Source organism: Delphinapterus leucas, chromosome 7 (genome assembly GCF_059928025.1).
Source record: "Delphinapterus leucas isolate spDelLeu-1000000601 "Yukka" chromosome 7, BTC_Dleu_Yukka2, whole genome shotgun sequence".
Taxonomy (NCBI): domain Eukaryota; kingdom Metazoa; phylum Chordata; class Mammalia; order Artiodactyla; family Monodontidae; genus Delphinapterus; species Delphinapterus leucas.
Window position 1 is genome coordinate 6,188,517 of NC_143135.1, and position 23,712 is coordinate 6,212,228.

Below are 23,712 nucleotides of genomic sequence, written 5' to 3' on the forward strand. Positions count from 1 at the left end.
GAGAGGGGCCCACTATGGCTTTTTATTGAGAAACACTTGGCCGGTCATTCTCTAGGGCCCTTGCTCCGAGGGATGGATGGGATCAGCCAGAGGAAGCACCCTCTCTCTCCGGACTTGCATAGAGAACCTCAGCGGTCGAGGTCAGAGGTCGCTCTCCCCGTAGAGGGCACTGGAGAAGGCCACATAGTCCAGGGCTCCAGCTGGGGCCCCGGCCCCCTTGTAGGGCGCCATGCGGTGGATGCAGTACTCGGCCTGCTCAGCTGGGAGTTCCTGCCGCAGCTCCTCAGGTGTGATGTAGTTCTGGGGAAGAAGAGGGATTGAGGGCCCACAGGTCCTGTTCCCTGCCCCCGCCCGCCAGCCCCCTGCACCACCAGGGACTCACCTTGTCTCCCGCCAGGATCTTGAACGAGGCCACAACCTGCTCAGCCGTGTCGGTCTCGGCTGTCTCTCGGGTCATGAAGTCGATGAAGGCCTGGAAGGTCACGACCCCGGCTGCGTTGGGGTCCACCATGGTCATGATTCGAGCAAACTCCACTTCCCCCTGCAGGGTTAGAGGCCGGGCACCATGCCCGGGGGTGCTTAAGCCAGGAGGGCTCCCAGTGTCCCCCTGGCCTGACAGCTCCGGTGACAAGGTGCCCCCTTTCTCCATAGACCGTCCGTTGCAGCTTTAGCTCTAGGTCTGGGAAATCCTTTCTGCTAGGCTGTGCTCTGCTTCCTGCCCACGGCAGTGCCCCCTGCTGCCCGTTGGTCCTGACCTTTTCCTGGGCCTCTGTAGTGCTGTTTCTGTGATGTAGAAACGTTGCAAGCTCAGGCTTTGGAGTCACACAGAACAAGGTCCAAATCTAGTATCTTTGGGCAAGTTAATTTACCTCTCTGAGCCTTTGGTAGCCCCTGTGTGAAATGGGGTAATTCTCCCCAGCCCCAGCGGGTGGGTGAGGAGGAAATGAGGTCGTGTGGGAGGTGGGAGGGACACAGGCACAGGTGGGACGGCTGGGACACGGCTGGGGGACACTCACCAGGTCGTAGCCCATGGAGATGAGGCAGGCCCGGAAGTCGTCGGGCTCCATCATGCCATTCCGCTTCTGTAGTGAGGGAGCAGATGTCAGGCTCAGTCCCCAACACCCGCCCCCCGCTGCCCCTAAGTCCACCACCGCACAGGGCTAAGCCCCTGCTGACCCGGTCAAAGTGGTTGAAGGATGCCCGGAACTCGTTGAGCTGCTCCTGGCTCAGGCCCTTGGCATCTCGGGTCAGTATCTGGTTCTCCACCTCATTGATGGTGCGGGCAATGGAGGTGAGCAGCTGCTCCCAGCCCACACGGACGTGCTGGGCAAGCAGAAGACAGGCTGGGTCAGTGGGTGGCCAGTGCCTGGCCACTAGGTCTGGCTCCACCCCCAATTCACTGTATTGACCCTGGGCAACTCCTCCCCCTTGCTGGGCCTCTGTCCCCATCTGGAGGTTCCACAGAGTGACGTCCAGTGGCCCTTCCTGCCTTAAAGTTTGATGATTTATTATGTATTACATATTGATCAATCAGCCATGGCCAATCCAGGCCTGGGTTTAGACTGCTCTGTGACTGGCCAGGTCACTTTCACTCGCTGGGTCTCAGTATCCCCACAAGTACTTTGGGGGACCTGGCCACGCTGAACTGGGGAACCCCTGGGGCAGATGTGCTGTGTCCAGCTGTGGCCGCCCCAGGCTTCCCCAGCCAGTGCCGCCTCCCCTCTGTCCTGAGTGGGTGTGATCCCACCTCCATGCTGTAGACGGTGTGCTTATTGTCGAACACCAGGTTCTCCTGCAGCAGCTGGTGGTCACCCTCCAGCTGGTCGATGTTGCTCTTGTAGTTGATGATGTTCTGCTCCTGCTGCCGCAGCCCCACCATCTGCTCCTCCAGAGAGCCGGCCATTCCTGCTGCCAGGCGCCCCACTTCCTGCAGGGGGAGCCGGGCAGAATGAGGGCTCCCAGCTTCCGGTGGCCCAGCCCTGGCCCTGCTCTCCCGGGCTGGCTCCATGATCCCAGCCTTACCTCCACCTTCCCCTGGATCCAGGGCCCGACGGTGTTGGCCTGGGCTGCAAACTGCCGCCGGAGCCTCTCGTTCACCTGTTGCCTTGTCAGCTCCTCCTGCAGCGTCTGGTCACGGCTGGGTACCAGCTTTCGGACCTGGGAGGGAGGCTGGTTGTGCCAGGGGCAGCTCTGGGAGTGGGAGATGGGCTCAAGCCCCTCACACTGCTCCTGCCGCTCTGAGCCAAGGCCTCAGGGCTCTGTGGGGGCCAAGCTCTGAGCACTCAGCCTCTCTAGGCTCATTTCCTCGTCTGCAAAATGGGGCCCATGACATCATTCTTAATGAACTTAGATTGTTTTATAAAGGATGTCCACACACCAGATCTAAGTCTGCTTCAATCAGGCCTGCCAGGGGCTTCCCTGGTGGCGCAGTGGTTAAGAATCTGTCTGCCGATGCAAGGGACACGGGTTCGAGCCCTGGTCCGGGAAGATCACACATGCCGCGGAGCAACTAAGCCCATGTGCACCACAGCTACTGAGCCTGCGCTCTAGAGCCAGCAAGCCACAACTACTGAAGCCCGCGTGCCTAGAGCCCATGCTCTGCAACAATGAGAAGCCTGTGCACCACAACGAAGAGTAGACCCCGCTCACTGCAACTAGAGAAAGCCCGCGTGCAGCAACGAAGACCCAACACAGCCAAAAAAAGAAAAAATCACACCTCACAGGAAAATGCTGCTGTTACGGCCATTTTACAGATCAGGGTGGTTAGAATGCATCTGAGCGGGGCGGGGGAGGCAGGGAAAGGCCACAGGCGGCACCGACCGTGTCCCACTTGGTGTTGATGTCCTGCGGGCTGAGGGCGATGTAGGGGTTGGCGGAGCTGGGCCGCAGCCCATATGTTTGGCAGATCTTCTGGATCTCACCCTGGATGCCCAGGATGGCTCCCCTCTCTCGGTCGGCCTCGGGCAATGTTGCTTTGAACTGCTCGTGTGCTGTCACAAGGCTCTGGGGAGGGCAGGCAGGAAGCATCAACCAGCGCCCCCACTTCCCGCAGCAACAAAGGGCAGCAGCGTGCTCCGGGCCATCCAGTGGGGCCAGGGCAGCACTGGCAGGAGAACCGAGGCCTTCCGTCTCCCAGCACTCGGGAACTGGTGTTTTTCTCTGGCCCCCCATTTCCCAGGAGCCCAAAGGGGTGGCTGACAGAAACAGGCCGCTTCCCTGTCATCCCCTCCAACCGCCCCACACCTGGAACCCCTGCGCCCACCTGGGTCTCCTCCACCGAGTGCACCAGCCACACGTCCTGCAGGTCCTCCACAGCACCATCCAGCCAGTTGTTGAAGGGTGCTACCCGCCTGGCAAACTCCAGCTGCAGCTGGTCGATGGTCTCTAGGAGCTTCTCCATCCGCTAGGGGCCACAGGGATGGCCAGTCAGCAGCCTGCCCAGCAGGCCCTCTCACCTCCTCCAGTTTCCAGCCTCCACCTCCCTGGCCCCCAGCCTCACCTCTAGCGCATCCCGCCTCTTCTGGGTCAACGTGCCCAGGTTGTCCCACTGGTCGCAGATGGCCTGGCAGCGGCTGTTCACCGAGCCCGCCTCGTGGTAGTCTAGCTCACTGGGGGCGGGAAGGGGGGCAACTTTGGGGCCAGACTCCAGCCCAGATTTCTTCCTGACTGCCCTTCAGGGGCTGGAACCTGGGCACAGTGGTGGTGAAGGCATAAGGGAGCCAGGGGAGGTGGGGGCAAAGCGGGGCTTTCCTAGCGCAGGGGCTTCCCAGCGCATTCCCGGGAGAAGGGAGTCCTCAGCTCCAGTCCCTGGAGGAGCTTGGGTGGAGGGGCAGGGCCTGGAGTTTCGGGGGCCAGTTTCCAAGAGGTGGCACAAGGCCCAGGCTGCTGGTGAGGATTGGGCCTGCCTGAAGCTGAAGGGAGCCGCCAGGTTTGGGGGCAGGTCGAGCGCTAGTGTGGGAAGAACGTGGGGAGCAGAGTGGGCTCCGGAGATGGGGAGAGGGTTACAGGAGGAGGGCAGAGTAAGTGGTGACGGGGAAGGACATGGGTGCCAAGGCAGGGTTACCCAACCAGGGAAAGCAAAAGGTCTGGAGGGCTATGGGAGCGGGGAGAGGGGGTGGGGCCAGGTAGGGGCGTGGTCACCCCGGGCTGCCCCGCAGCAATCCGCGCCTACTTGAGCTCCTGGGCCAGCGCAGCGACGTGCTCCACGCGGTCCTGGTGCGCCGCCAGGTCGCTCTCAAAGGCCTCGTGGCGCCGCAGCAGCGCCCGCACCTCCTGCAGCGAAGCCGACTCATAGTCCCGCTGGCTCAGCATCTCCTCCTTCCCTGCTCGGAGAGAGGCCCGGCTCAGGTCACCAAGCAGCAGCTGCGACAGGAGCAGGGGGTCCAAGCCGGGCTGTGTGACCATGGAGGGTCCTCATCTGTGAAATGTAGGTGAACACACCTGCCCAGCCTACCCTCAGGGTTTGCTCTGAGACACTAGTATGATAAAGTTAAGTGAAGCTCCTGTTCCAGGGCATGGCCTGTGAGTGGTGTCAGGGTCCCTTGACCCTGCACAACTTGGGGTGGCCCTTGGTACACTTTTGGTATTATTCGATCGCAAAGTGCTTTCCAATGACTCTGTGAACCCAGTGAGCCCTTGATCCATTTTCCTTTGCTTGCCCAGTGCCCAGCACTTGGCAGACCCTCTATGAATATTTGTTGAATGAATGAATAATGAATGTAAAAGTGCTTTGAGAATGACAGTTACCATAATTATGCAGGTAAGACCACAGTCACAGTAATTGCAGCAGCAACCATTTATTGAGTGCCTCTGTATTTTGCAGAGAAGGTAACTGAGGTTTAGAAGTTCAAAGACCTGTCAGGATCACATAAATGGCTGTATATTTAAGGAATTATTCTGTCAAACCACTGCTATTCAATATGTCCATAATCCATTATTAGCGTTCATTATTTTTTTCAGCAGGACTCATTCAGTTATAGGATTAAAATCCTTGATAGAATACAGAGCGAATGTTTGCACCCAGTGATATATTTGATTCATGCAATATTTTGGCATCAGTATACTTTGGGTATAATGTAAGTGATGTTAGTGGGGGGACTCACCTTTGGACACCTGCCACATACACAAATAAAGTGCTAAATGACAAATTAATCAGAGCAGACCTACAGAAGACCAGAGCCAGGAGAAAGTTAGGGGCCTGAGTTTACAGATAAAGAAACTGTGGCCCCAAAAGGGGCAGTGACTTGACTGCACAGCAAGTCAGGGTGGGACTAGAAAACAGATCTCCAGCTTCCTTGCAGAACACCAGGACAGAATCAGGCCCCAGAGGTACTTACCCCGGGTCCAGGCTTCGTGCAGGGAGGCCTTCTGCTGGAACTTCTCTGCCAGGTGCTGCAGCCGCTCCAGGCGCCGGATCTCCGAGAGCAGCCAGTCCTCATAGCCCTTCTCTGCTTGCTCCAGCCCCCGCCATGCATTGGCTATGTCCTATGGGGCAGGCAGAGGTGCCCGCCATCACAGTTCACCCGTTATACAGACGGGGACAGAGAGTCCAAGGTCACCCGGAGGATGTGGGCAGGGCCGGGGTCACCACCTCCCCTGGCCTGGCTCACCGAGACCAGCTTGCCCTCAGATGGCATGAAGGCGGGCCGGTGGCTCAGCCGCAGCTTGGTTTGCAATGTGTTGAAGTTGATCTCCAGCTGGCACTTCTCCTGCACGCGGGGCGGCTTGTGCAGGCGCCGGTAGTCCCGGAAATCCTCCAGCTTGCGCTGCATGGTGTTCTTGCTGGGCTCGCCCGTGCGGTTCTCCAGCCACGGCACGGTGCGGCGGATCCATTCCAGCAGCTGCGGGGCCAGGCAGGGGCAGAGCAGAGAGCGCTGAGTGGGCCTGCTCACCTCGCCCACCCCTCTCCACCCACACCCAAGCTGTGGCCTGAAGGCCGGGCCTCAAGCAGAGTGGGGGTCCCCGCTCGTCAGGGCAGGAGCAGGACGGTTAACTTCTGAGTCCAGGGACCAGTGTAGGTCGGCAAAGCACAAAGGGCCAGGAGACTGCCTAAAGATGAGTGCATGGAGAAATTAACGAGTAACTGGATGGATGATGAGTGGATGACAGGAGCCTGGGTGGGCGGAAGGGGGCCAGGGGTGGGTAGAGATGGCAGGAGGAGGCTGGGAGAGGCCACGGCTACTCTGAGGAGAGGTAGGCTCTGCAGGTCCAGGCCAGGGCTCAGCTGGGTTGGGAGAGCACAGGTAGGGGAGAGGGGGAGGTCCTCTCAGCCCCAGCCTCACCTCACTGGCCAGCTTCTCGTACTCCTCCATCAGCTTCTCGTTCTCCTGGTTCACGGCCAGCACCTTGCAGATCCTGTTGGCGGCTGTCTCTGCCTGTGGTGGGAGTGGGCGGAAGGGCTGGCGTTAGAGCAAGCTGCCACAGACACCCCCGACCCAGCCTCCCTCTGCAAACCCTTCAAACCTGGGCCCATGCAACAGAGGAGAGGATGAGGGGGCACATCTTGTAGGGTAAGGATGGGCTCCCAGGCCAGAGGCCTCTGCGCCTGAGCTCCCCCAAGGATCGAGTATGTGCGGCTGGGACAGTGGCACTCCCACCCACATGGGGCCTGGCACCTCCAAACGTGGAGATGCCGCCAAGCTTGGGCCCCTGGGCCCACACGCCCAGCCCAGGCAGCAGCAGCTGAGCCCCTACCTGCTCCGCCCCCGCGAAGGCGTGGTAGAAGCAGGAAACGTAGGTCATGACGGCCTTCTCATCGGGCTTTGGGGTGTTCACGATGTCTGCGGGATGGCAGCGAGGTGTCGACTGGCCGAAGCCAGGGGTGGGGAGTGGGCTCCTGTCCCCACCCAGGCAGAGAGTTCCCTCGGGACGGTAGGGTGCACATGCATCTAGTCATGGCCACTAGCTGCCAGGTGCCCCAAGCCCAGCTCTTCCCTGGAGTCCTCTCGGATCACCCCAGGGCCTAGCAACCTCCCCCTCTGTGGGGTGAGGAGAGCATGAGGGTGTGGGTGAGTGAGCAGACACTGTAGCCCTGATGAGGCGCCAGTCCGCACTGCCTGGTGTCTCTAACCCTCCCATACCTTGGTCTGTCTGCCTGTCTGTCTTTCTCCTAAGTTCACATCCAGGGTACCAGGCACAGTAGGTGCCCAGAAAATGTTTGCTGGTTCAACTGACTAAAGCCTTTATGGGCCCAGGGACAAGAGGCAGGACCCACCCGAGAGCAGCTCCCAGGATGGGTGACCGTCATGCCGCCAGGTGACCCAGGTTACTGGGATATGGGGTAGAAGATGGAGCCATTACATAAGGCAGAGGTGGCAGAGCCTGGTTCCACTGGGTGGAGAGGGACAGGGGACCGGACACGGGCTCCTGGAGAAGGGAGCCTGTTGGCAGGGAGGATTCTGCCCAGGGAGCAGGGTGAGGGGCAGAGCATTGCAGGAGGAGGGAGGAGCAGGGACAAAGGTGTGGAGGTAGGACCGTGCCAACTGGTGCGTAAGGGGAGTCCTCGCCCAGGCGAGGCTTACTCTCACCTTCTGCATCCAACATCTTGGGGATGTCCAGGTACTTCTCTGCCACCTCGAAGGCAGTGTTCAGGTTGCCGATGGGGTCATCCTAGATGGTGTGCGGGGTTGGGGGGGAGAGGTGAAAGGTCAGTTGAGGGCAGAGACTGGGAAGTCGGGGCTGGGGGTGGCGGAGGCCTACCTTGCGCAGTTTGGCGTAGTCAATGAGGTCGGGGCGGTGCCGGTGGATGAGAGCACAGAGGGCCAGGCCATCCTTCCAGCTGCACAGAGAGAAGGGGGGTGTGGGCGTCAGGCCTGGGTTCAAGCTGCGGCCCTGTCCTACCCTCGTCCCAGGAGCACCCCTATCAGGACGGCCTCATCTGTAAAATGGAGTAAAGTCCAAACTCCTTGGCTTGGCATTTAAGGCCCTTGATTGCCAACCTGGGACCGTTTCCTCCAAGCTCATCATGGTTCCTTCACATCCTTGTGCTTAAGCTACACCAATTTCTAGATGTTTTTGGTCTCCAGGTCTTTGCTCACAAGGTTCTCTCTGGCTGGAACACCCTTCCCGGGATGTCTCCCGTGCTCCCTCCTCCAGGAATTTCCCCCTTGCCCTCCTGGATTCGATTCAACATTGACCGAGTCCTCCTATTTTCAGACACTGTTGCAGAAAGTTGGCTGTGACCTCTCCTGCCCTGTGGCTTATGCCAGGGCCCAGAGCCCGGCTGAAGCCCCACACGCTGATGGGCAGACGGACCTGGTGTGGAAGTTCTGCACATTGACGTTGCGGTATGGCGCTGTCTTCCGCTGACACCACAGGAGCAAGCCCTCCTTGGCCGAGGTTTCTGGGCGGGGACGGGGGTGAGTGTTGGTTGGGGAGGGCTTTGGGCCAGCCCTCTCACCCTACCTGCCTCCTTGCCGCTCACCTTCCACGGAGATGTCCTGGATGGCAAAGCGAAGGATGATGGTCCAGATCATGCCCAGGGTCATCTTCAGGTTCCCATCAACAATCTCTGCAGGGTGGGGGGTGGAGACACACTCCACCTGGCACTTGAGGCCTTGGCTGCCCTCCCCCTGCTCTGCCCTCTGGCCCTTGTCCCCATCCCAGGGCCGGCACCTAGTAGGTAGGTGCTCAATCATTTTCCTTCAAAATGATTCATTGAACACCTACTGGGCGCCAGGTCCTGCGCTGGCACTTTGGGTACCTTCGCTCCGGACAGTCCCTCCTGCGAGGCACGGACGGTTATCCCCATTGTTGAGATGAGGGACCGCACCCCCGGCCCTGCCCAGGCCTCCTCCTGCCACAGCCTCACCTTCGGCACCGATGGACACCAGCTTCACCCCCTTGCTGGCAATGAAGTCCAGGGCCTTGTTGACATTGGCGATCTTGTGGAAGCGCATCTTGCCTTTGTCTGGCCTGGGCAGCCTCTCTCCTGGGTGTGAGGGGAGAGGTCAAGGGTCAAAGGTCATGAGAGGAAGCTGAAGACATGGTCCTCAAACTTTCCCCCTCCCTCAGCAATTCCCCTCCAGCACTCTGATGTCACTACTCCCCCAGCTCTCTGGGTTTTTCCCTGTGTCCTGGGGTCCCTGTGCACTGATTTGCACCCCTCACCTGAAATGACCTCCAGGAGCAACATGAGTTTGAGGCCACTGCGGAAATCCTCCTCGATGTTCTCGATCTGGGTGCCAGCCTTGCGCAGGTGCGAGTTGCACCAGGCAGTGAAGGTCTGGGGGCAGAGGACAGTGCTCAGACCCTAGTGCTGAGGACAGCGCCCTGGCTCCTCTGTCAGGGCAGATCTCAGAGCCCAAGGCCCTGGATTCAAGTACCGGCTCAGCCACTGACTTGCTGTGCATCTGGGGCCAGCCCCTTTCCCTCTCTGAGATTTAATTCTCCTGGAAAAGGAGAAATGGGGTCTGGGGCCCATTCAGGCCCCAGTTTGGACTTGGGGTGCCTCACTGCCGGCACAACAAGCACTGAAGGGGGAATTAGAAACCTGTAAAGCAGACACTCCAAAGTGTGGGGCTCTCTGAGGCACAAGGGTCAGTGCAGGGTGATACTGCCTCAAATCTGAAAAATTCTGTGTTGAAGCACAGATGGCTCTGAGGGACTGTGCACCTGTGTTTTTATTATCTCAGGCTCACCGATCTCTTAAGGCTGTTGTGAACTGGCCTTCAAGCAGACCATGAGGCTGCAAGAGCTTTCTGCAGGATGTAGAGGGTCAGCTGGACACTCAGGCCCAGCCTGACCTAGTTTCTGGAGGAGACTGCCCTCCCTCACCGGCCAGAGTGTGCTTCTGCCTCAGCCTCTGTCTGAGATGGGAGGGCTGGTATACGGCTGCGTGTCTTTGGGGGATGGCAGTGACCTAGTGCACAAGTTTCTACCAACCTACCAAGCCTCGAGGCCCTGGATTCTGCCATCAGCAGTCCTTGGTGGAACCCATACTTGGGCTCCAACCCCAGCTGAACTGCTCACTCTCTGTGACCTGGGATGCGCCCCTTGACCTCTCTTGGGCTCAGTCTCTCCATTTGCACGATTAAGGGTTCAGACTCAGTGATGTCTCAGGTCCTCCTTCCCCTGACGTTGCAGGATTCTGGAATGGAGAGCATCCCCCCGCCACCGCAAAGCAGATACTCCAGGGAGGTGGCCCTGGAAATCATTTGGAATTCTTTCCCTCCGCTGTGTAAGTGGGTGCTGGGTCGAGATAGGGCAGGAGGAAAGGCAGGACTGGGTGAGGCCTCCGTGGTGGAGGAAGGGGCATTTTTCATTTGACAAACATGACTTTTAATGAGATTTGCTCCTTGCCCTAAAGGAACTCACAGTCAAAGAGTCCTGTTGGTCTGAGAAGTGCTGGGAGAGACTAGTATTGGGGAGACTAGGGGAGGAGTTCTTCATATCAAGTGGGAGACCTCTTGGGGAAGGTTAATAATTGATCAGAACTGTGATGGAAGAGCAGGAGTTACTCAGGCAGGGAAGGGCAGGCAAGGGCATTCCAGGCAGGGGCAGCCACACGGGCAAGTGCTTGGCGATGAGAAACAGTTACTAGGTTTGCGGAGCTACAGCTATCTGGGCACTGCTCTGGGGGTGTTGGGGTATACGTAGTGAGAGGCAGGCCGGAGGGGCGGCAGAGGCCAGGTCATGCATGATCTTGAGTGCTAAGCCAGGGAGTCTGAACTTGATCTTGAGGGCAACAAGGGAAGCTTTCAGGCACAGGACAGGGAGGGGCAGCACTGTGTTTTAGAAAGCTCATTCTGGTTGCAGAGGGGAGACAAATGGCTTCGCAGAGCAGAAGGGAGAAGTGAGGAGGTGCCGACTGAGACCAGGGTGAGGGAGGAAAGGTGTCAGTGAGTGGGACAGGGCAGGATCAAGTGGATGAGATGAAAACATTTGTCCTTGCTAGAATATAAGCTCCCTGAGGCGGTGTCTTTAATTTTGCCCCCTGCTGAATTGCTGGCACCTAAAACAGTGGCTGGCACATACTAGGACCTTCCTAAGAAACAATGAATGAATGTTTGCAATGAGGCTGAATAAAGAGGACTCGGTTATCAGGTGGGGGAGGCAGGAGTGCTTCAATACATGGAGGAGAAGCAGGCATGGGGGTGGGACTAAAGCTGAGCACAGAGATGTTCATTACATTGTAATAAACAATGTTAGATGAGAAACAACCGGAATGTCCAACTCCGGGGGGTGCTGATGAATTTACAGAGTGTCTACTCTGTGCAATCATTGAATGAGTCAGTGATGTGGGTGGCTGTAAGTTGGGTTGGAAGGATGCTCCTGATATTTTAAGTGATGAAAGCAAGTTACAGACTAGCCTGTATCTTATGAGGGGCATGTGGACCTGGATCTGGGAGAGGCCTGGGTGGGTGCGTGGGGGGGATAGGAGTTGTTGCAGAGCAGATGGCAGCTGGAGCCAGGGGCAGGGATGACATCACTGGGAGACTGCTGGACCCAAGGACCACAGCCCTGCTTGGAGACAGGTGCAGGAGGAGCCTGGGGGGAGGCGTGTCACCCCGGGCACCCTAGCCGAGTCAGCTGAGCCTCCCAGCCCCTGGGGTCATCTCCTATCAACTAACCCAGCATAAATGCTCTGATTCTAAATTCTGGGATTCTCAGATCCTGCAAATTCCACCAAACACCCCTGTTCCCCTGCCCTTTCCTGGACTCATACACTGTTGGCAAGTGCTGAGCAGGGTCTAATGACCTCGTGGTACACTCCTACCGCTGTCCTGCCACACTCCCCAAAGTTTCCTCACTCCAGCCTGGATCATTTTCTCTTTTGGGTCACCAGGTGTCCTGCCCCCTCCACTTGGGAAAGTCTGCGAGTGAAAATAGATCGGGGAGGGGAGGCCCGAGTGCCTTACAAGGCTGGCCCTGGGCAGCAGCTGCCCATGTGCCCCTCTCAGCTCTCCAAGGTGCTGCCTCAGCACGAAGTGTCTATCTGGCCAGAGAGTCAGGTTACCTACCGCGAAAGGGAACCCAGGGCTCCCCTCCTCCCCGACCTTGTGGCCTTTTCAGCAGATTCAGGGCCCCTGGGGTAAGGAGGGGTATCTTGGGAAAGAATGGGGGTGGGGCAAGCAACGGGCAAAGACCCTCAGGTTGCGGGGAGTCCTGTTTTCTGACAGCATATGATTTGGGTCCTATCTCAGCCCCAGCTTCCTCATTTAACAGTTGGGATAGAGTGACCACGGACACCACGCTGGAGAGAACATAGAGAGGGTGGGGAAGGGGTCTGCGACGGTTACCCCTTCCCCACACTCCCAAGTCCTCTAGCTGCCTGGCTGCAAGTCCGCAGGTGGGGTCTGGGAATATTTCACTGGAGAGTGGGGCTGTGGAGACAAAGATCATTCTTCCCGACCCCACCCACACCCTGAACTTGGATCTCCCGGGTTTTGCCCAAACCATATTCCTTAGCAGAAGTGGAGCAGTGGGCCCAGGGGAATGAAGCCTGTGGGGTGGGGACCCCTGAAACTCTTCTTGTCCTAAACCCCTCGTGAGGGTCTCCAGCCCTCTCTTCGGGCCCTGGGGGACAGCAGAGGACTGATGGTCAGAGCCTGGGCGAGGAAGTGGCACTGAGGGTTAAGACAGGCTCTGCCCCTGACCTGCTGAGATGCCAAGGACAAACCGCCTGGCTTCTCAGGCCTCAGTTTTGCCAACAGGAAATGGGTTAGCACTCACTTTTCGCTGCTGCTTCTCCCAGGCCGGGTCCAGCAGCAGGTCGCGGTCCCAGTCCTCCTCCTGTTCCATGTACTCGCCGCCGCTGCCGCCGCCGCCTGCGAAGGGCCCCTCCCCAGTCCCCAGACCCTCGGGCTGCATAACCATCATCATCTCGCTCGGGCTCCCGGCTCCGCTCCGTTCGGCGCGCTCCAGAACATGGGGGCCGCGTTAAGTAGCACCCGGCCCAGCCCCGGATCGGATTCCTGCTAAATAGGGGGGAGAAGGGAGGGGCCGGATGGGGGCGAGGCCACTCGGGTCGGGACCAGGCAGCAGGTTGTCCTGAGGCTAGGAGACTGCAGAATTTGGGGACACTGGGGTGTACCCCATGGCGGAGATCCGGGGTTCGCGTTCCGGCTCCGCAGCTTGGGCGCTGTGAGACTCTTGCGAAAGCCACGGGCCCTCTCTGAGTCTGTTTCCTCACATGTACAACGAAGATGACGATAATAATAGTGGCTGCAGACTGCTCCAGAAGCTACCTTTTGGGCCTCATGACCCTTTTCCTGCGCCGCGCTGGTGGGAAACAGGGAGCACTATTCCCATTTCACAGTCAGAAACACCGAGGCGCCGAGCTGTTTTGAATGTTTTCTGGGGTGATGAAGGGAGACACTAGAGCATGGGGTGGGGCTCCAAGCCAGCTGGATGGGCCGAAGCAGGGCTATTAATATCGGGGCGACTAGAGGGAGAGGAGGAATGTGCTGAGCCGCGAAACACCGACAGCACCTAAACTGCAACTCAATCCTCTCGGAGTGCGGGCCAGCGGGCCCAGCGTGCGGAGCTTCTGCGGGAGGGGCGGGGCCTGCGCGGGTGGGCTGTAACCGCGCTGCCCTACCGGCTCTAGCGCCAACGAGATTCCAAGCATCTCTTTGGCTCGTTCGGCCGTTCAATCACACCTCCGTATCTGCGGGCCCTCCCCGTGAACCTCAACGCTCGCTCACCCCCTTCAGAGCTTCTATTGGTCGTAGCAGACGTCCGTTTGCCACTCTCCCCGCCCCAATACGGAAGCGGCGGGGTACCCGGGATCCGACCGCTAGTGGGTCCAGGCCATGGGGCAGCCCAGGGCTGTGGGGAGCGCAGAAGCGGCGTCCGCGCGACTTCCTCTTGTGCTCACCGCGCTGTGGGCCACGGCCGTGGGCCTGGAGCTGGCCTACGTGCTGGTACTGGGTCCCGGGCCGCCCCCACTGGGACCCTTGGCCCGGACCTTGCAGCTTGCGCTGGCAACCTTTCAGCTGCTCAACCTACTGGGCAACGTGGGGCTCTTCCTGCGCTCGGACCCCAGCATCCGGGGTGTGATGCTGGCCGGCCGTGGTCTGGGCCAGGGCTGGGCGTGAGTGGGGCACGGGATCTGGCGGGGGGAGAAGCGGGAGCTTTGGGCAGGGGGAGGGCCTCAGGACCTGAAGATGTTAGAACCAGTTTACAGTAAGATCCGCTTGAACCAGACGGCAGAAGGAGTATCATTCATCCACTTACAAATATTTGAGTACCTACTACGTGCAAGGTACTATTCCAGGCACTGGAGGTACAATAAAACATATTCCTGATTTCAGGGAGGGGGTAGATGATAAACTTGAGGCGTAATAAATCAGAAAATAATGTAGAATGTTAGAAGGTGTTGGTGGTAAGGAAACAGAAAGAGCAGGATAAAGGAGACTCAAATTGCAGTTTGAAATAGGGTGGTCAAGGTAGGCCTCATTGAGAAGGTGGCATTTGAGCAAAGACTTGGAGGGGGGGAGAGTTAGCCACAGTCATCTGGGGGAAGAACGTTCCAGGCAGAGGGAACAGATGATGCAAAGACTCTGAGGCATTTGTTTGCCCAGCATGTTCCAGGAACAGCAAGTGTGGCCAAAGTGGAGTGAGGGAGGAGAAGTCAGAGACGTAAAGACCTTGTAAGACCTCGAAGACTTTGCTTTTTACTAGAAGTGAAACGGAGAGCCATTGGAGGGTTTTGAGCAGAGGAGGGACATGACTTAGATTTTATTTACTTGATTTATTTTTCTCTTGGCCGTGCCAGGGATCGAACCCGGGCCCTCGGCAGTGAAAGCGCGGAGTCCTAAGCACTGGACCTCCAGGGAGTTCCCCTGACTTAGATTTTAAAAGGATCAGTCTGGCTGCTGGGGTGAGACTACACCAGTTGGGACAAAGGTGGAGTCAGGGAAGCCAGGCAAGAGGCTGTTGTAGTAATCCAGGGGGGAGCTTATGGTGACTTGGACGGAGGTGGTAACAGTGGAGGACAGGAGAAGTTTGCTTCCGGATGTTAGAGACCAGAGAAAGGCCTCAGGACTGGGGCTCTCAGAGCTGGAAGAGCCCTCAGACCTGCTGTGCCAGGAATGGAAGGGCCTGGGAAGTGGTGTTTAGCCTGCATTTACCTGTGAAGAACCTGAACCTTAGAGAGGGCAGGGGCTGTGCCTGCTTCCCCAGGATGGGCTCAGGGGCTGACCGGGCATGAAATGGGGCACTCAGAGCTGCTGGGGGAACTGACCCTGTGGTTCCTTCCCTGCAGTTACTGCTACCAGTGCCAAAGCCAGGTGCCACCGCGCAGCGGGCATTGCTCTGCCTGCCGCATCTGCATCCTTCGCCGGGACCACCACTGCCGCCTGCTGGGCCGCTGCGTGGGCTTCCACAACTACCGGCCCTTCCTGTGTCTGCTGCTTCACGCCGCAGGCGTCCTGCTGCACGTCTCTGTGCTGCTGGGCCCTGCCCTGTCGGCCCTGCTGCGAGCCCACACACCCCTCCACACTGCCGCCCTCCTCCTGCTGCCCTGGCTCATGCTGCTCACAGGTGGGGGGCCGGGGAGGCCTCCACAGAGAGGCAGAGGCCCATTCTGGTAGGCGATGGGATTTCCGCCTGGTTCTCCAGGCAGCGCCCTGGGGACCTAGTCCCCACATCAATTACGGGAGGTGAGGGGAGCCTGGTATTCACTTGGGTGTGCGGTCTGGTAAAATACAGGGCCTCAACGTAGGTACAGAGTTCTGGCTGAGAGAATCAGGGGAGGAACGACTAGTGGGATTTCACCTAGAGGGGGATGGGACGGTGAGAGAGCATTCTAAGTGGGGGGCATTCGGAGCTAGGGGAGCAGTGTGAACAAAGGTTTGGAGGTTGGGCACGGAGTAGTGAAGGCATTTGGTGGGAATTGTGAGAATTAAGGCTAGGGCAGTAAGTGAGGACTGGATGGTGGAGGGCCTTGAATGGAGTGTGAGGAGTTGGTCCTTACTTGACTGGGCAGTGGGGAGCCAGTGAAAGTTACAGGCAGGGGAAGGTCCAGTCTTTGGAAGTGGGGAGGGGATGTTTCGAATCAGGAGACTGATTGAGAGGCTGTGTTCTGGTTGACACTTTCTTCTGACACCACCCAAGGTAGAAACCCCACTGTTGTTTTTTTTTAAACATAATAATTATTATATTTTTGAAGATGTTGGGGGTAGGAGTTTATTAATTTATTTATTTTATTTTTGCTGTGTTGGGTCTTCGTTTCTGTGCTAGGGCTTTCTCTAGTTGCGGCGAGCGAGGGCCACTCTTCGTCGTGGTGCGCGGGCCTCTCACTATCGCGGCCTCTCTTGTTGCGGAGCACAGGCTCCAGACGCACAGGCTCAGTAGTTGTGGCTCACGGACCTAGTTGCTCCACGGCGTGTGGGATCCTCCCAGACCAGGGCTCGAACCCGTGTCCCCTGCATTAGCAGGCAGATTCTCAACCACTGCGCCACCAGGGAAGCCCCCCACTGGTTTTTTATACCTTGTTCTCTGCCCCCCAAAACGCTTCGGGCTTGCTTTTCCCTGACTCCTTCCTCCTGACCTGTCCACGGTCCTCTCTGTAACCTTGTCCTGCAATTACTAAACTCCCTGACAACTCTGAATAGTGGCTCTGTCTCCTCCTATCCAAGCCCAGCTCTGTCCCCAGGACCCCCTCCCTGCAGCCCAGGGGGCGTCATGGGAGGCCCAGTGGGGCTGTCAGGGTTTTCCTGTGCCCACACTGGCTTCCTGGGCAGCCCTCCTCTGCCCTCCTCATGACCCCCCTGCCTCCACTGAGACTCAAGCCCTCCAGCTGCTCCTGTCTGCACGCTCCCAACCCCCGGTCATCCACAGTCTCCCACTCGCTCCCCGCAGTCACCGAAGACTTGGGCTCCGGCCCCTCGTCTCCCTCTCAGCCCTGGGCCTTGCTGAAGGCATAGGTATCTGAAAGCGTGGGTGAATGGCCCCAGTCGCTCAGCTTCTTGACCTTCTCCTCCCCTCCTCCCTTCCCCTACTCCCACATCCCCACCCCAGTCGTGTCAGAATCCAAAATGTGTCACCTCCCAGAGCACCCCATGTCACCCCTCTCTCTGCCCCCACTGCCTCTCCTATCCATCTCATTCTGTGCTCCGCGACGCCCCTCCGGAGCTCCTGGCCCTCACCTTTCTGTCCATCAGCACCTTCCCCCTTCACCACCCCAGGTCCAACGTAGCGCCCTCATTTCCACCAGCCTTCCGCAGCATCTCATCTCAAGACTTTTTGCTCCGTCTTCCTTCCGCTGTGCCTTCCTGGCTTCTCTGTGTCTGCCCTTGGCTGCGGAGAGCTGCCAGAGATGCCTGGTACTATGTGGCAGTCGGTGTTATGTCACGTTCATGGCTGCTGACCTCAACAGGCCCTCAGCGGTGCCTGGCTGCCTTGGTTTCTCATAAGCTTCCTCCCCCTAATGGCTGCAGCTCAAATCTTCCCACTTTCCTGTCCTCCAAGCCCCAACCTCTCCTGAAAATACATCACAGAGGAAATTAGTCATCAGATGGCACGTCCAGAATTGGCTGTCCCGTCCTGGAGGCAGAAGCTCACTGCCCCGCCTTCTCCTGGTGCCTGACCCCTCCTCCCTGCTGGGAGCCCTCACACCGTGGGTCGCTTCTCCTCCTGCCACTCCAGGCTCCCTCCACTGGCTTCCTTTGGGTTTTCCCAGCTGGTACAAAGCCTCTCTTCACCCCACGTCCTCCTCTTCCAGCTCATGCCTTCTGGCTCTTCCATCAGCAGCCAAGTCAAAGGACTTGCCTGGGCTATAGGCTGCTTTTCCTTGCCTCCCACCCATTCCTCCGCCTGCTCCAAACTGGCTTCTGCCCCCACCCGTCCTCCGAGACTGCCACAGTCCCCAGGCCTCTGTCTCCACAAAACCCAGAGGACCCTTCTGTGTTCTTTTCTTGCTCATGAGACCTTTCAGCCTCATAAAACTGCTGGCCTTCAGCCTCCTTAAAGGGCTCTACGCTTGACGTCCCCGACGGCTTGTACTTTGGGGTTTCCTCCTTTCCTTCCTGGTTTCCCTGTATCTGATCCCTAAGGACCTGGTTTCCGGGCTGAGGTCGAGACGCCATTCTCATCTCCCTACACACTCTGCCGGGTCTCGGAACCGCCCGGGTACCAACCGCTCACAAATCTGCGTATCCAGCCTGGGCTTCTCTCCTGAGCTTCCAGAACTGTGCACTCACTTGTATCGCAGGCACCTCTCCATCCTGCCTCAGGACCTTCACACAGAATGTGTTCTCCCCTCTTCACTTAGCAAATACCTCCTTAACCTTCAGGCATCACCCAAAATATCCCTGTCAAGATAGATGAAGTTTATTTCCCTGAGCCTCTTAATAAGTTTCCATGTCGTCTCCCCGCCAGTAGGCTCTCTTTTTTTATTGGAAAAACATTCACGTAACATGAAACTCATAATTTTAACCATTTTCAAGTGCACGGTTCAGTTGCATTTAGTATATCCACAGTGTTGTCCAGCCATCACCACTGTCTAATTCCAGACCATTTTCATCGCCCCCAGTACCCATTAAGCAGTCACTCCCTATTTCCCCCTAATGCCCCCAGCCCCTGGCAACCGCTAATCTTCTGTCTCTATGGCTTTGTCTGTTTGGGACATTTCATACAAATGGCCCCATACGATACATAACCTTTTGTGTCTGCCTTCTCTCGCTTGACATAACATTTCACGGCATCTTGTAGTTCATTTGTTCACCTGATACTTACTACCTTCTGTGGGTCAAGATGATGCAAGATGCTGTACTTTTCCATTGTCACACACATCACAGCTGTAATTAAGTAACTGAGACATGATCTCTTGAATGTCTGTCTGTGAGCTCCCTGAGGTCGGACATGCTACCTGCCATTCATCCTGGTATTCATGGGAGGTGCTCACAGGTTTGTGATGCATGAGTGAAAGTCGCATCTAGGGCAGGGGGCTGTGTCTGCCCGTTTCACCAGTGTGTTCCCATCAGCCGGCATGGGTTGGCCAGGGAGCAACAACTCAGTGTTTGCTGAGTGGAGGAATGCGCCCTGCTTCATGGTGGAGTAGGGGACGGGAGGAGGGCAGGAGCTGGGCTCTGGGATGACTGGGGCCTGCTGCTTCTCCTTGACCCTCTCTGCTCTCTCTCCTTGCAGGCAGAGTGTCTCTGGCGCAGTTCGCGCTGGCCTTCGTGACCGACACGTGTGTGGCGGGCGCACTGTTGTGCGGGGCTGGACTACTTTTCCATGGGATGTTGCTGCTGAGGGGCCAGACCACGTGGGAGTGGGCTCGGGGCCAGCACTCTTACGACCTGGGCCTCTCCCACAACCTGCAGGCGGCCCTGGGGCCCCGCTGGGTCCTTGTCTGGCTCTGGCCCTTCCTGGCCTCCCCGCTGCCGGGGGATGGCATCACGTTCCAGACCACAGCTGATGTGGGACTCATGGCTTCCTGACTCCAGGAAGAGCCTGAGCTGTACAAGGAGTGGGGAACAGGAGAGGGGACTCAGATAACTCATTTCAGGCCCACCCCCAGCCTCAGAAGGGGCGGCAGGCTGGTACGCTGGTACTTGATGCCTGCTTTCGGCAACTCCAGCCCCGCCCTTAGCCTTGCCCTTGCCCAGCTTGGACTCCTAGTGTCCAGGGCTTGGGCCCTGCGGCTCTGCCTCTATCAGTGGCCCCTGAGTACAGCGAAGGGTCTGGCAGGGGGCTGCTCGGCCTGCCCAGCTGCCCCTTTGCCAGGTTAATAAAGTGCCCACTTGGTTCTTGGACTCCCTCCGTCTCTGTGGGTTTCTGGACCTTCACTGTTTCCAGGGCTGCTGTTTTTGTTTCCTCTGATTGGCAGGCCTGGGAACCACAGAATGCCTGAGGGTGTGAGCAGCCAGGGCTCTGCCTCCTGTGGCCTTGTGTGTGTGTGTGGGGGGGGGGGGTTGGCCAGCAGCTTAAGGCAGAATGTAGTGTTCCAGGGTATGAGAATCCAGAATTCTTCCCCAGGTTCAGTGCTTTATAGTTAGGAACATTTCACAGCAACAATTTCAGTGAACTTCTCTCCAGCTAACCTGGTGCCCTGGGCAGCAATTATGTGGGTGATAAAGCTCTGAGAGTTGATGTGATAAGATCACGTGGTAGTAAATGGAGGAGTCCGGATTTGAACCCAGATCTTTGTGCCTTCTCCTTCACCCTTGAACAGCCGAAAAAATCAAGGCAGAGAGATCAGGTGGGGCTGTTCAAGCATCTGTGCCGGCTGGATGGTGCTGAGACTGCTAAGCTCCTCCTCTCTGGACACTTCAGGGGCTACTTGTTAAACACTTTTATTTAAATATAGTAAATAGACATTTCCAGTTAAATGTGGCAGGTTTAAACATGTGAGTTTGTTTCCTCTTAAAATCTAAAATGATAGTAAAGAAATTAAAAATGATGTAAATTTACAAAGACAAAGAAAATAGGAGGGAGACAGCACTAGACCAAAGAGCCTGACAACATTCTGAAAGATGGAAAGTGGATAGAGGCTCATTTACTCTCTTAGAGAATTAGAAGTTGAAATTAAGCGTTCCCTTCTTGGAGGGGCCAAGAGGCAGCCCGATTGTCCCCAGGAGCCCTGGAGAGGTTCACTGTGGAAGGCAAGGTTTGGGGCTGACAGTAGGGCCGGGACTGATTCAAGGTCTCTATGAGAAGCAGCTAGGTTGCCCTGCCCCCCAGGACCCACCTGACCCCTCGCTACCCCGCTGGGGTGGAGGCGGGGGCTTTTCGAAGAAGCTTTGCATCTCGGGGGGCCCTGGGGAGGGTTGGGGGTGAGGGACTGGACCAAAAATGGAGTTAAGTGAAAACCTACAAGTGCTGCTGGGGGAGGGGGGTAGTCCTTCAGTGACATGGCAGGCTTGCCTTCCAAGAACCCGCAGAGAAGCCCACCCTTCTGACAGGCCCCGCCCATGCCCACAAAGGTTTGAGCTGCTAAGCCTTCTTTGTTTTTCTAAACAGCATGCTCTATTACTATTTTTTAACTCTGTTAGGAACTTGGTGTACCTGGCACTTTGTGCTGTACCTAAGCATTGGAAGACTTCTGTTTCCTCTACTGCTTTACCCCTCACCCTCCAGAATATCTTTTCTTGTTTTTTTTTTTTTTATAGTGAAAGGATACAAGGAAATATTTATAAAATAGAAACAACACCCTCCCCACCCCTATTTAAGAAATGGATACTATTTCCTTTGAGGTCCCTGCTGTGCCCCTCCCTGGTAGAGGAAACACTGTGCTGTCTTAATCATCCCCTTGCTTTGCCCCGTGATTTTATTACATATGTTTGTACTGGTTTTGCATGTTTTTGAATTTTATATAAACGGAGCCACGCCATGTTTATTCTTCTGTGATTTGCTTTTTCCTTCAATATTTCTAAGATTTATCCAAATTAACGTGTGTGGCTGTAGAGCACTCCTTTTCCTTGCTGTATAGTGATCCATTGAATATACCACAATTTATTTTTCTCTCTTGTCCCCCTGATCATTTTATCTACCCCTGTGTATGATCTCCTAAGATCTACTTGGCCCTTGCTCTTCCATATAAATTTTGGAATCAGCTTGTCAAGTTCCACCAATAAAACCCCCCCTTGAAATTGTGACTGGAACCCAACTGAATCTATAGACCAGTTTGGGGAAAATCAACATCCACATGAAATTGAATTTTCCAGTTCGTGAACATGGTGTATCTCTCCATGTAATGTTTTCAATAAAGTTATGTATGTTTTCTCATAAAGATCATGGCTTTTTGGGTTAGATTTATTCTTATGTATTTGATATTGTGATGCTATCATTCATAGTTTATGAAAATAATTTTCTTATGTCCAGCAAATCTAAAACATTTATTTCCTTGAAAATTCTTCTGGGTTTTCTGTATTTATAATCATATCTATGAAAAGATAGTTTTGTTCTTCCTTTTTAATTTTTATATCTCTTATTTTTAATTTTTTTTTTGGCTGTGCCACGCGGCTTACAGGATCTCAGTTCCCCGACTAGGGATTGAACCCAGGCCGTGGCAGTGAAAGCCCAGAATCCTAACCACTAGACCACCGGGGAACTATCTCTTATTTTTCTTGCCTCTGTCTGGGTGGAAGAAAGGGTGGCTACCCTTGACTTGTTTCTCACAATAGAGGGAATGATTTCAATATTTCACCATAAAATATGTTTGCTGTGTTTTTTTATTTAATAGATGACTTTTATTAGGCTGAGAAAGTTCCCTTCTATTCCAAGTATGTTGAGTTTTGATTCTTTTACTTTCATTCTCTGCCTCTTAGGAATGGCCTGTAGATGGATTGTTTAAATCTTTGTCTTTTAATAACTGAAGTACAGTCCATTCTTTTTGGCCACGCCACACAGCATGTGGGATCTTAGTTCCCTGACCAGGGATAAAACCTGTGCCCCTTGCAGTGGAAGCACAGTCTTAACCACTGAACTTCCGGCCAGGGAAGTCCCAGTATTCAGTCATTTTTATCTATTGTAATTAACGTTCTTGGATATATTTCTACTCCTTTATTTTGTGCTGTTGTCCTATCTCGGCTAGTGTTTTACCCTTTTAAGTTATTTTTTTGCTGGGTGTAGAACTCTAGGCTAATAGTTATTTCTTGTCAATATACTGAAAATTTTATTCTGTCTTCTGGTGTCTATTGTTGCTGTAAGTCAGCTGTCATCTATTTCATTGTTTTGTTGTTACTGTTCCTTTGAAGATACTTTCTGTCTCCAACTGCTTTTAAGATTTTTTTGTCTTTGGTATTCTACATTTTACTGTGATGCGTCCAAGTGTGGTTTTCTTTGTATTTATCTAAATGGGATTCCTTAGGTTTCTTGATTCTATGAATTGATGTCTTTCATCAGTTCTAGCACAGAGTCTTAGCCACTGGACCACCAGGGAAGTCCCCCTCCTTGTCTCTTAATAGCTCCTATTTTCTCTGTTTCTGGCATTCTGAATAATTTCCACAAATCTATCTTCCAATTAAGTCTTTCATCAACTGCTAAACCAATCTATTGAAGTTTTTTTGGTTTTTGTTTGTTTTTGTGGTTGTACCAACTCATCGAGTTTTATGTGTCAAATGTTTTATTTTTCATTTCTAGAGATTCTGTTTGGTTCTTTTTCAAGTTTGCCTGCTCATTTTATATACTCTCGCTGTCTTACATTTTAAGTTTTTTTAAAAATAATTTTTTTATTTATTTTTTGCTTATTTATTTATTCATTTATTTATTTATGGCTGCGTTGGGTCTTTGTTGCTGCCCATGGGCTTTCTCTAGCTGCGGCGAGTGGGGGATACTCTTCATTGCAGCGTGTGGGCTTCTCATTGCGGTGGCTTCTCTTGTTGCAGAGCATGGGCTCTAGGTGTGCGGGCTTCGGTAGTTGTGGCTCGCGGGTTCTAGAGTGCAGGCTCAGTAGTTGTGGCACATGGGCTTAGTTGCTCTGCAGCATGTGGGATCTTCCCGGATCAGGGCTTGAACCCGTGTCCCCTGCATCGGCAGGCAGATTCCTAACCATTATGCCACCAGGGAAGCCCAAGTGTTTTTTTTCAAATTATTATTATTTGGCCATGCCATGAAGCATGTGGGATCTTAGTTCCCTGACCAAAAATGGAAGAATTATGAAAAAAGACATGGGGGTCCAGGAATTAGGGAATCTAGCCCAGAACATGGCAAACAGAACTCCCAGGAGAAGTGCTCGCTGCAGTTCTAGAGAGCCAACAGCATTCACTTAGGCCGGGGATGAACAGAAGTGTACAGAAAAAAGAGGAACCGTCAGACTAGGAG

The 23,712-nt window shown here is 55.4% G+C and overlaps 2 protein-coding genes across 3 annotated transcripts; one reads left to right on the forward strand and one right to left on the reverse strand.

Annotated features, from left to right (window-relative positions):
• On the reverse strand, positions 1 to 13,714 carry ACTN3 (actinin alpha 3). The gene is made up of 21 exons (XM_022591357.2): positions 12,673 to 13,714; positions 9,109 to 9,223; positions 8,810 to 8,929; positions 8,423 to 8,509; positions 8,254 to 8,341; positions 7,699 to 7,777; positions 7,527 to 7,608; positions 6,694 to 6,779; positions 6,282 to 6,374; positions 5,610 to 5,840; positions 5,337 to 5,484; positions 4,172 to 4,322; positions 3,500 to 3,608; positions 3,263 to 3,403; positions 2,821 to 3,003; positions 2,023 to 2,157; positions 1,748 to 1,927; positions 1,177 to 1,323; positions 1,017 to 1,082; positions 383 to 541; positions 1 to 300 (listed from the first exon to the last, which is right to left on the reverse strand). The coding sequence occupies exons 1-21, from the start codon at positions 12,820 to 12,822 to the stop codon at positions 142 to 144; spliced, it is 2,709 nt and encodes a 902-aa protein (XP_022447065.1). The 5' UTR covers positions 12,823 to 13,714; the 3' UTR covers positions 1 to 141.
• ZDHHC24 (zDHHC palmitoyltransferase 24) lies at positions 13,680 to 19,703 on the forward strand. Of its 2 annotated transcripts, none has more exons than XM_089914483.1 (3): positions 13,680 to 14,035; positions 15,209 to 15,532; positions 19,093 to 19,703. In XM_089914483.1, exons 1-3 carry the CDS (start codon positions 13,755 to 13,757, stop codon positions 19,364 to 19,366), a joined length of 879 nt encoding a protein of 292 aa, XP_089770609.1. In that variant the 5' UTR covers positions 13,680 to 13,754; the 3' UTR covers positions 19,367 to 19,703. The 2 variants fall into 2 exon arrangements, with proteins under 2 accessions (XP_089770609.1, XP_022447072.1); XM_022591364.2 differs by having other exon boundaries at positions 13,682 to 14,035; positions 15,209 to 15,486.
• Positions 19,704 to 23,712: the final 4,009 nt, after the last annotated feature.

Excerpts from the sequence above, each read along its gene's own strand:
- ACTN3 (XM_022591357.2), bottom strand. The coding sequence starts at position 12,822 with ATGATGATGGTTATGCAGCCCGAGGGTCTGGGGACTGGGGAGGGGCCC. Across the intron at positions 5,485-5,609 it reads CTGAGGGCAAGCTGGTCTCG|GACATAGCCAATGCATGGCG; the intron begins GTGAGCCAGGCC and ends CCTGCCCCATAG. Across the intron at positions 301-382 it reads AGATCCTGGCGGGAGACAAG|AACTACATCACACCTGAGGA; the intron begins GTGAGTCCCTGG and ends CTTCTTCCCCAG.
- ZDHHC24 (XM_089914483.1), top strand. The coding sequence starts at position 13,755 with ATGGGGCAGCCCAGGGCTGTGGGGAGCGCAGAAGCGGCGTCCGCGCGA. Across the intron at positions 14,036-15,208 it reads GGTCTGGGCCAGGGCTGGGC|TTACTGCTACCAGTGCCAAA; the intron begins GTGAGTGGGGCA and ends CCTTCCCTGCAG. Across the intron at positions 15,533-19,092 it reads AGAGGCAGAGGCCCATTCTG|GCAGAGTGTCTCTGGCGCAG; the intron begins GTAGGCGATGGG and ends CTCTCCTTGCAG.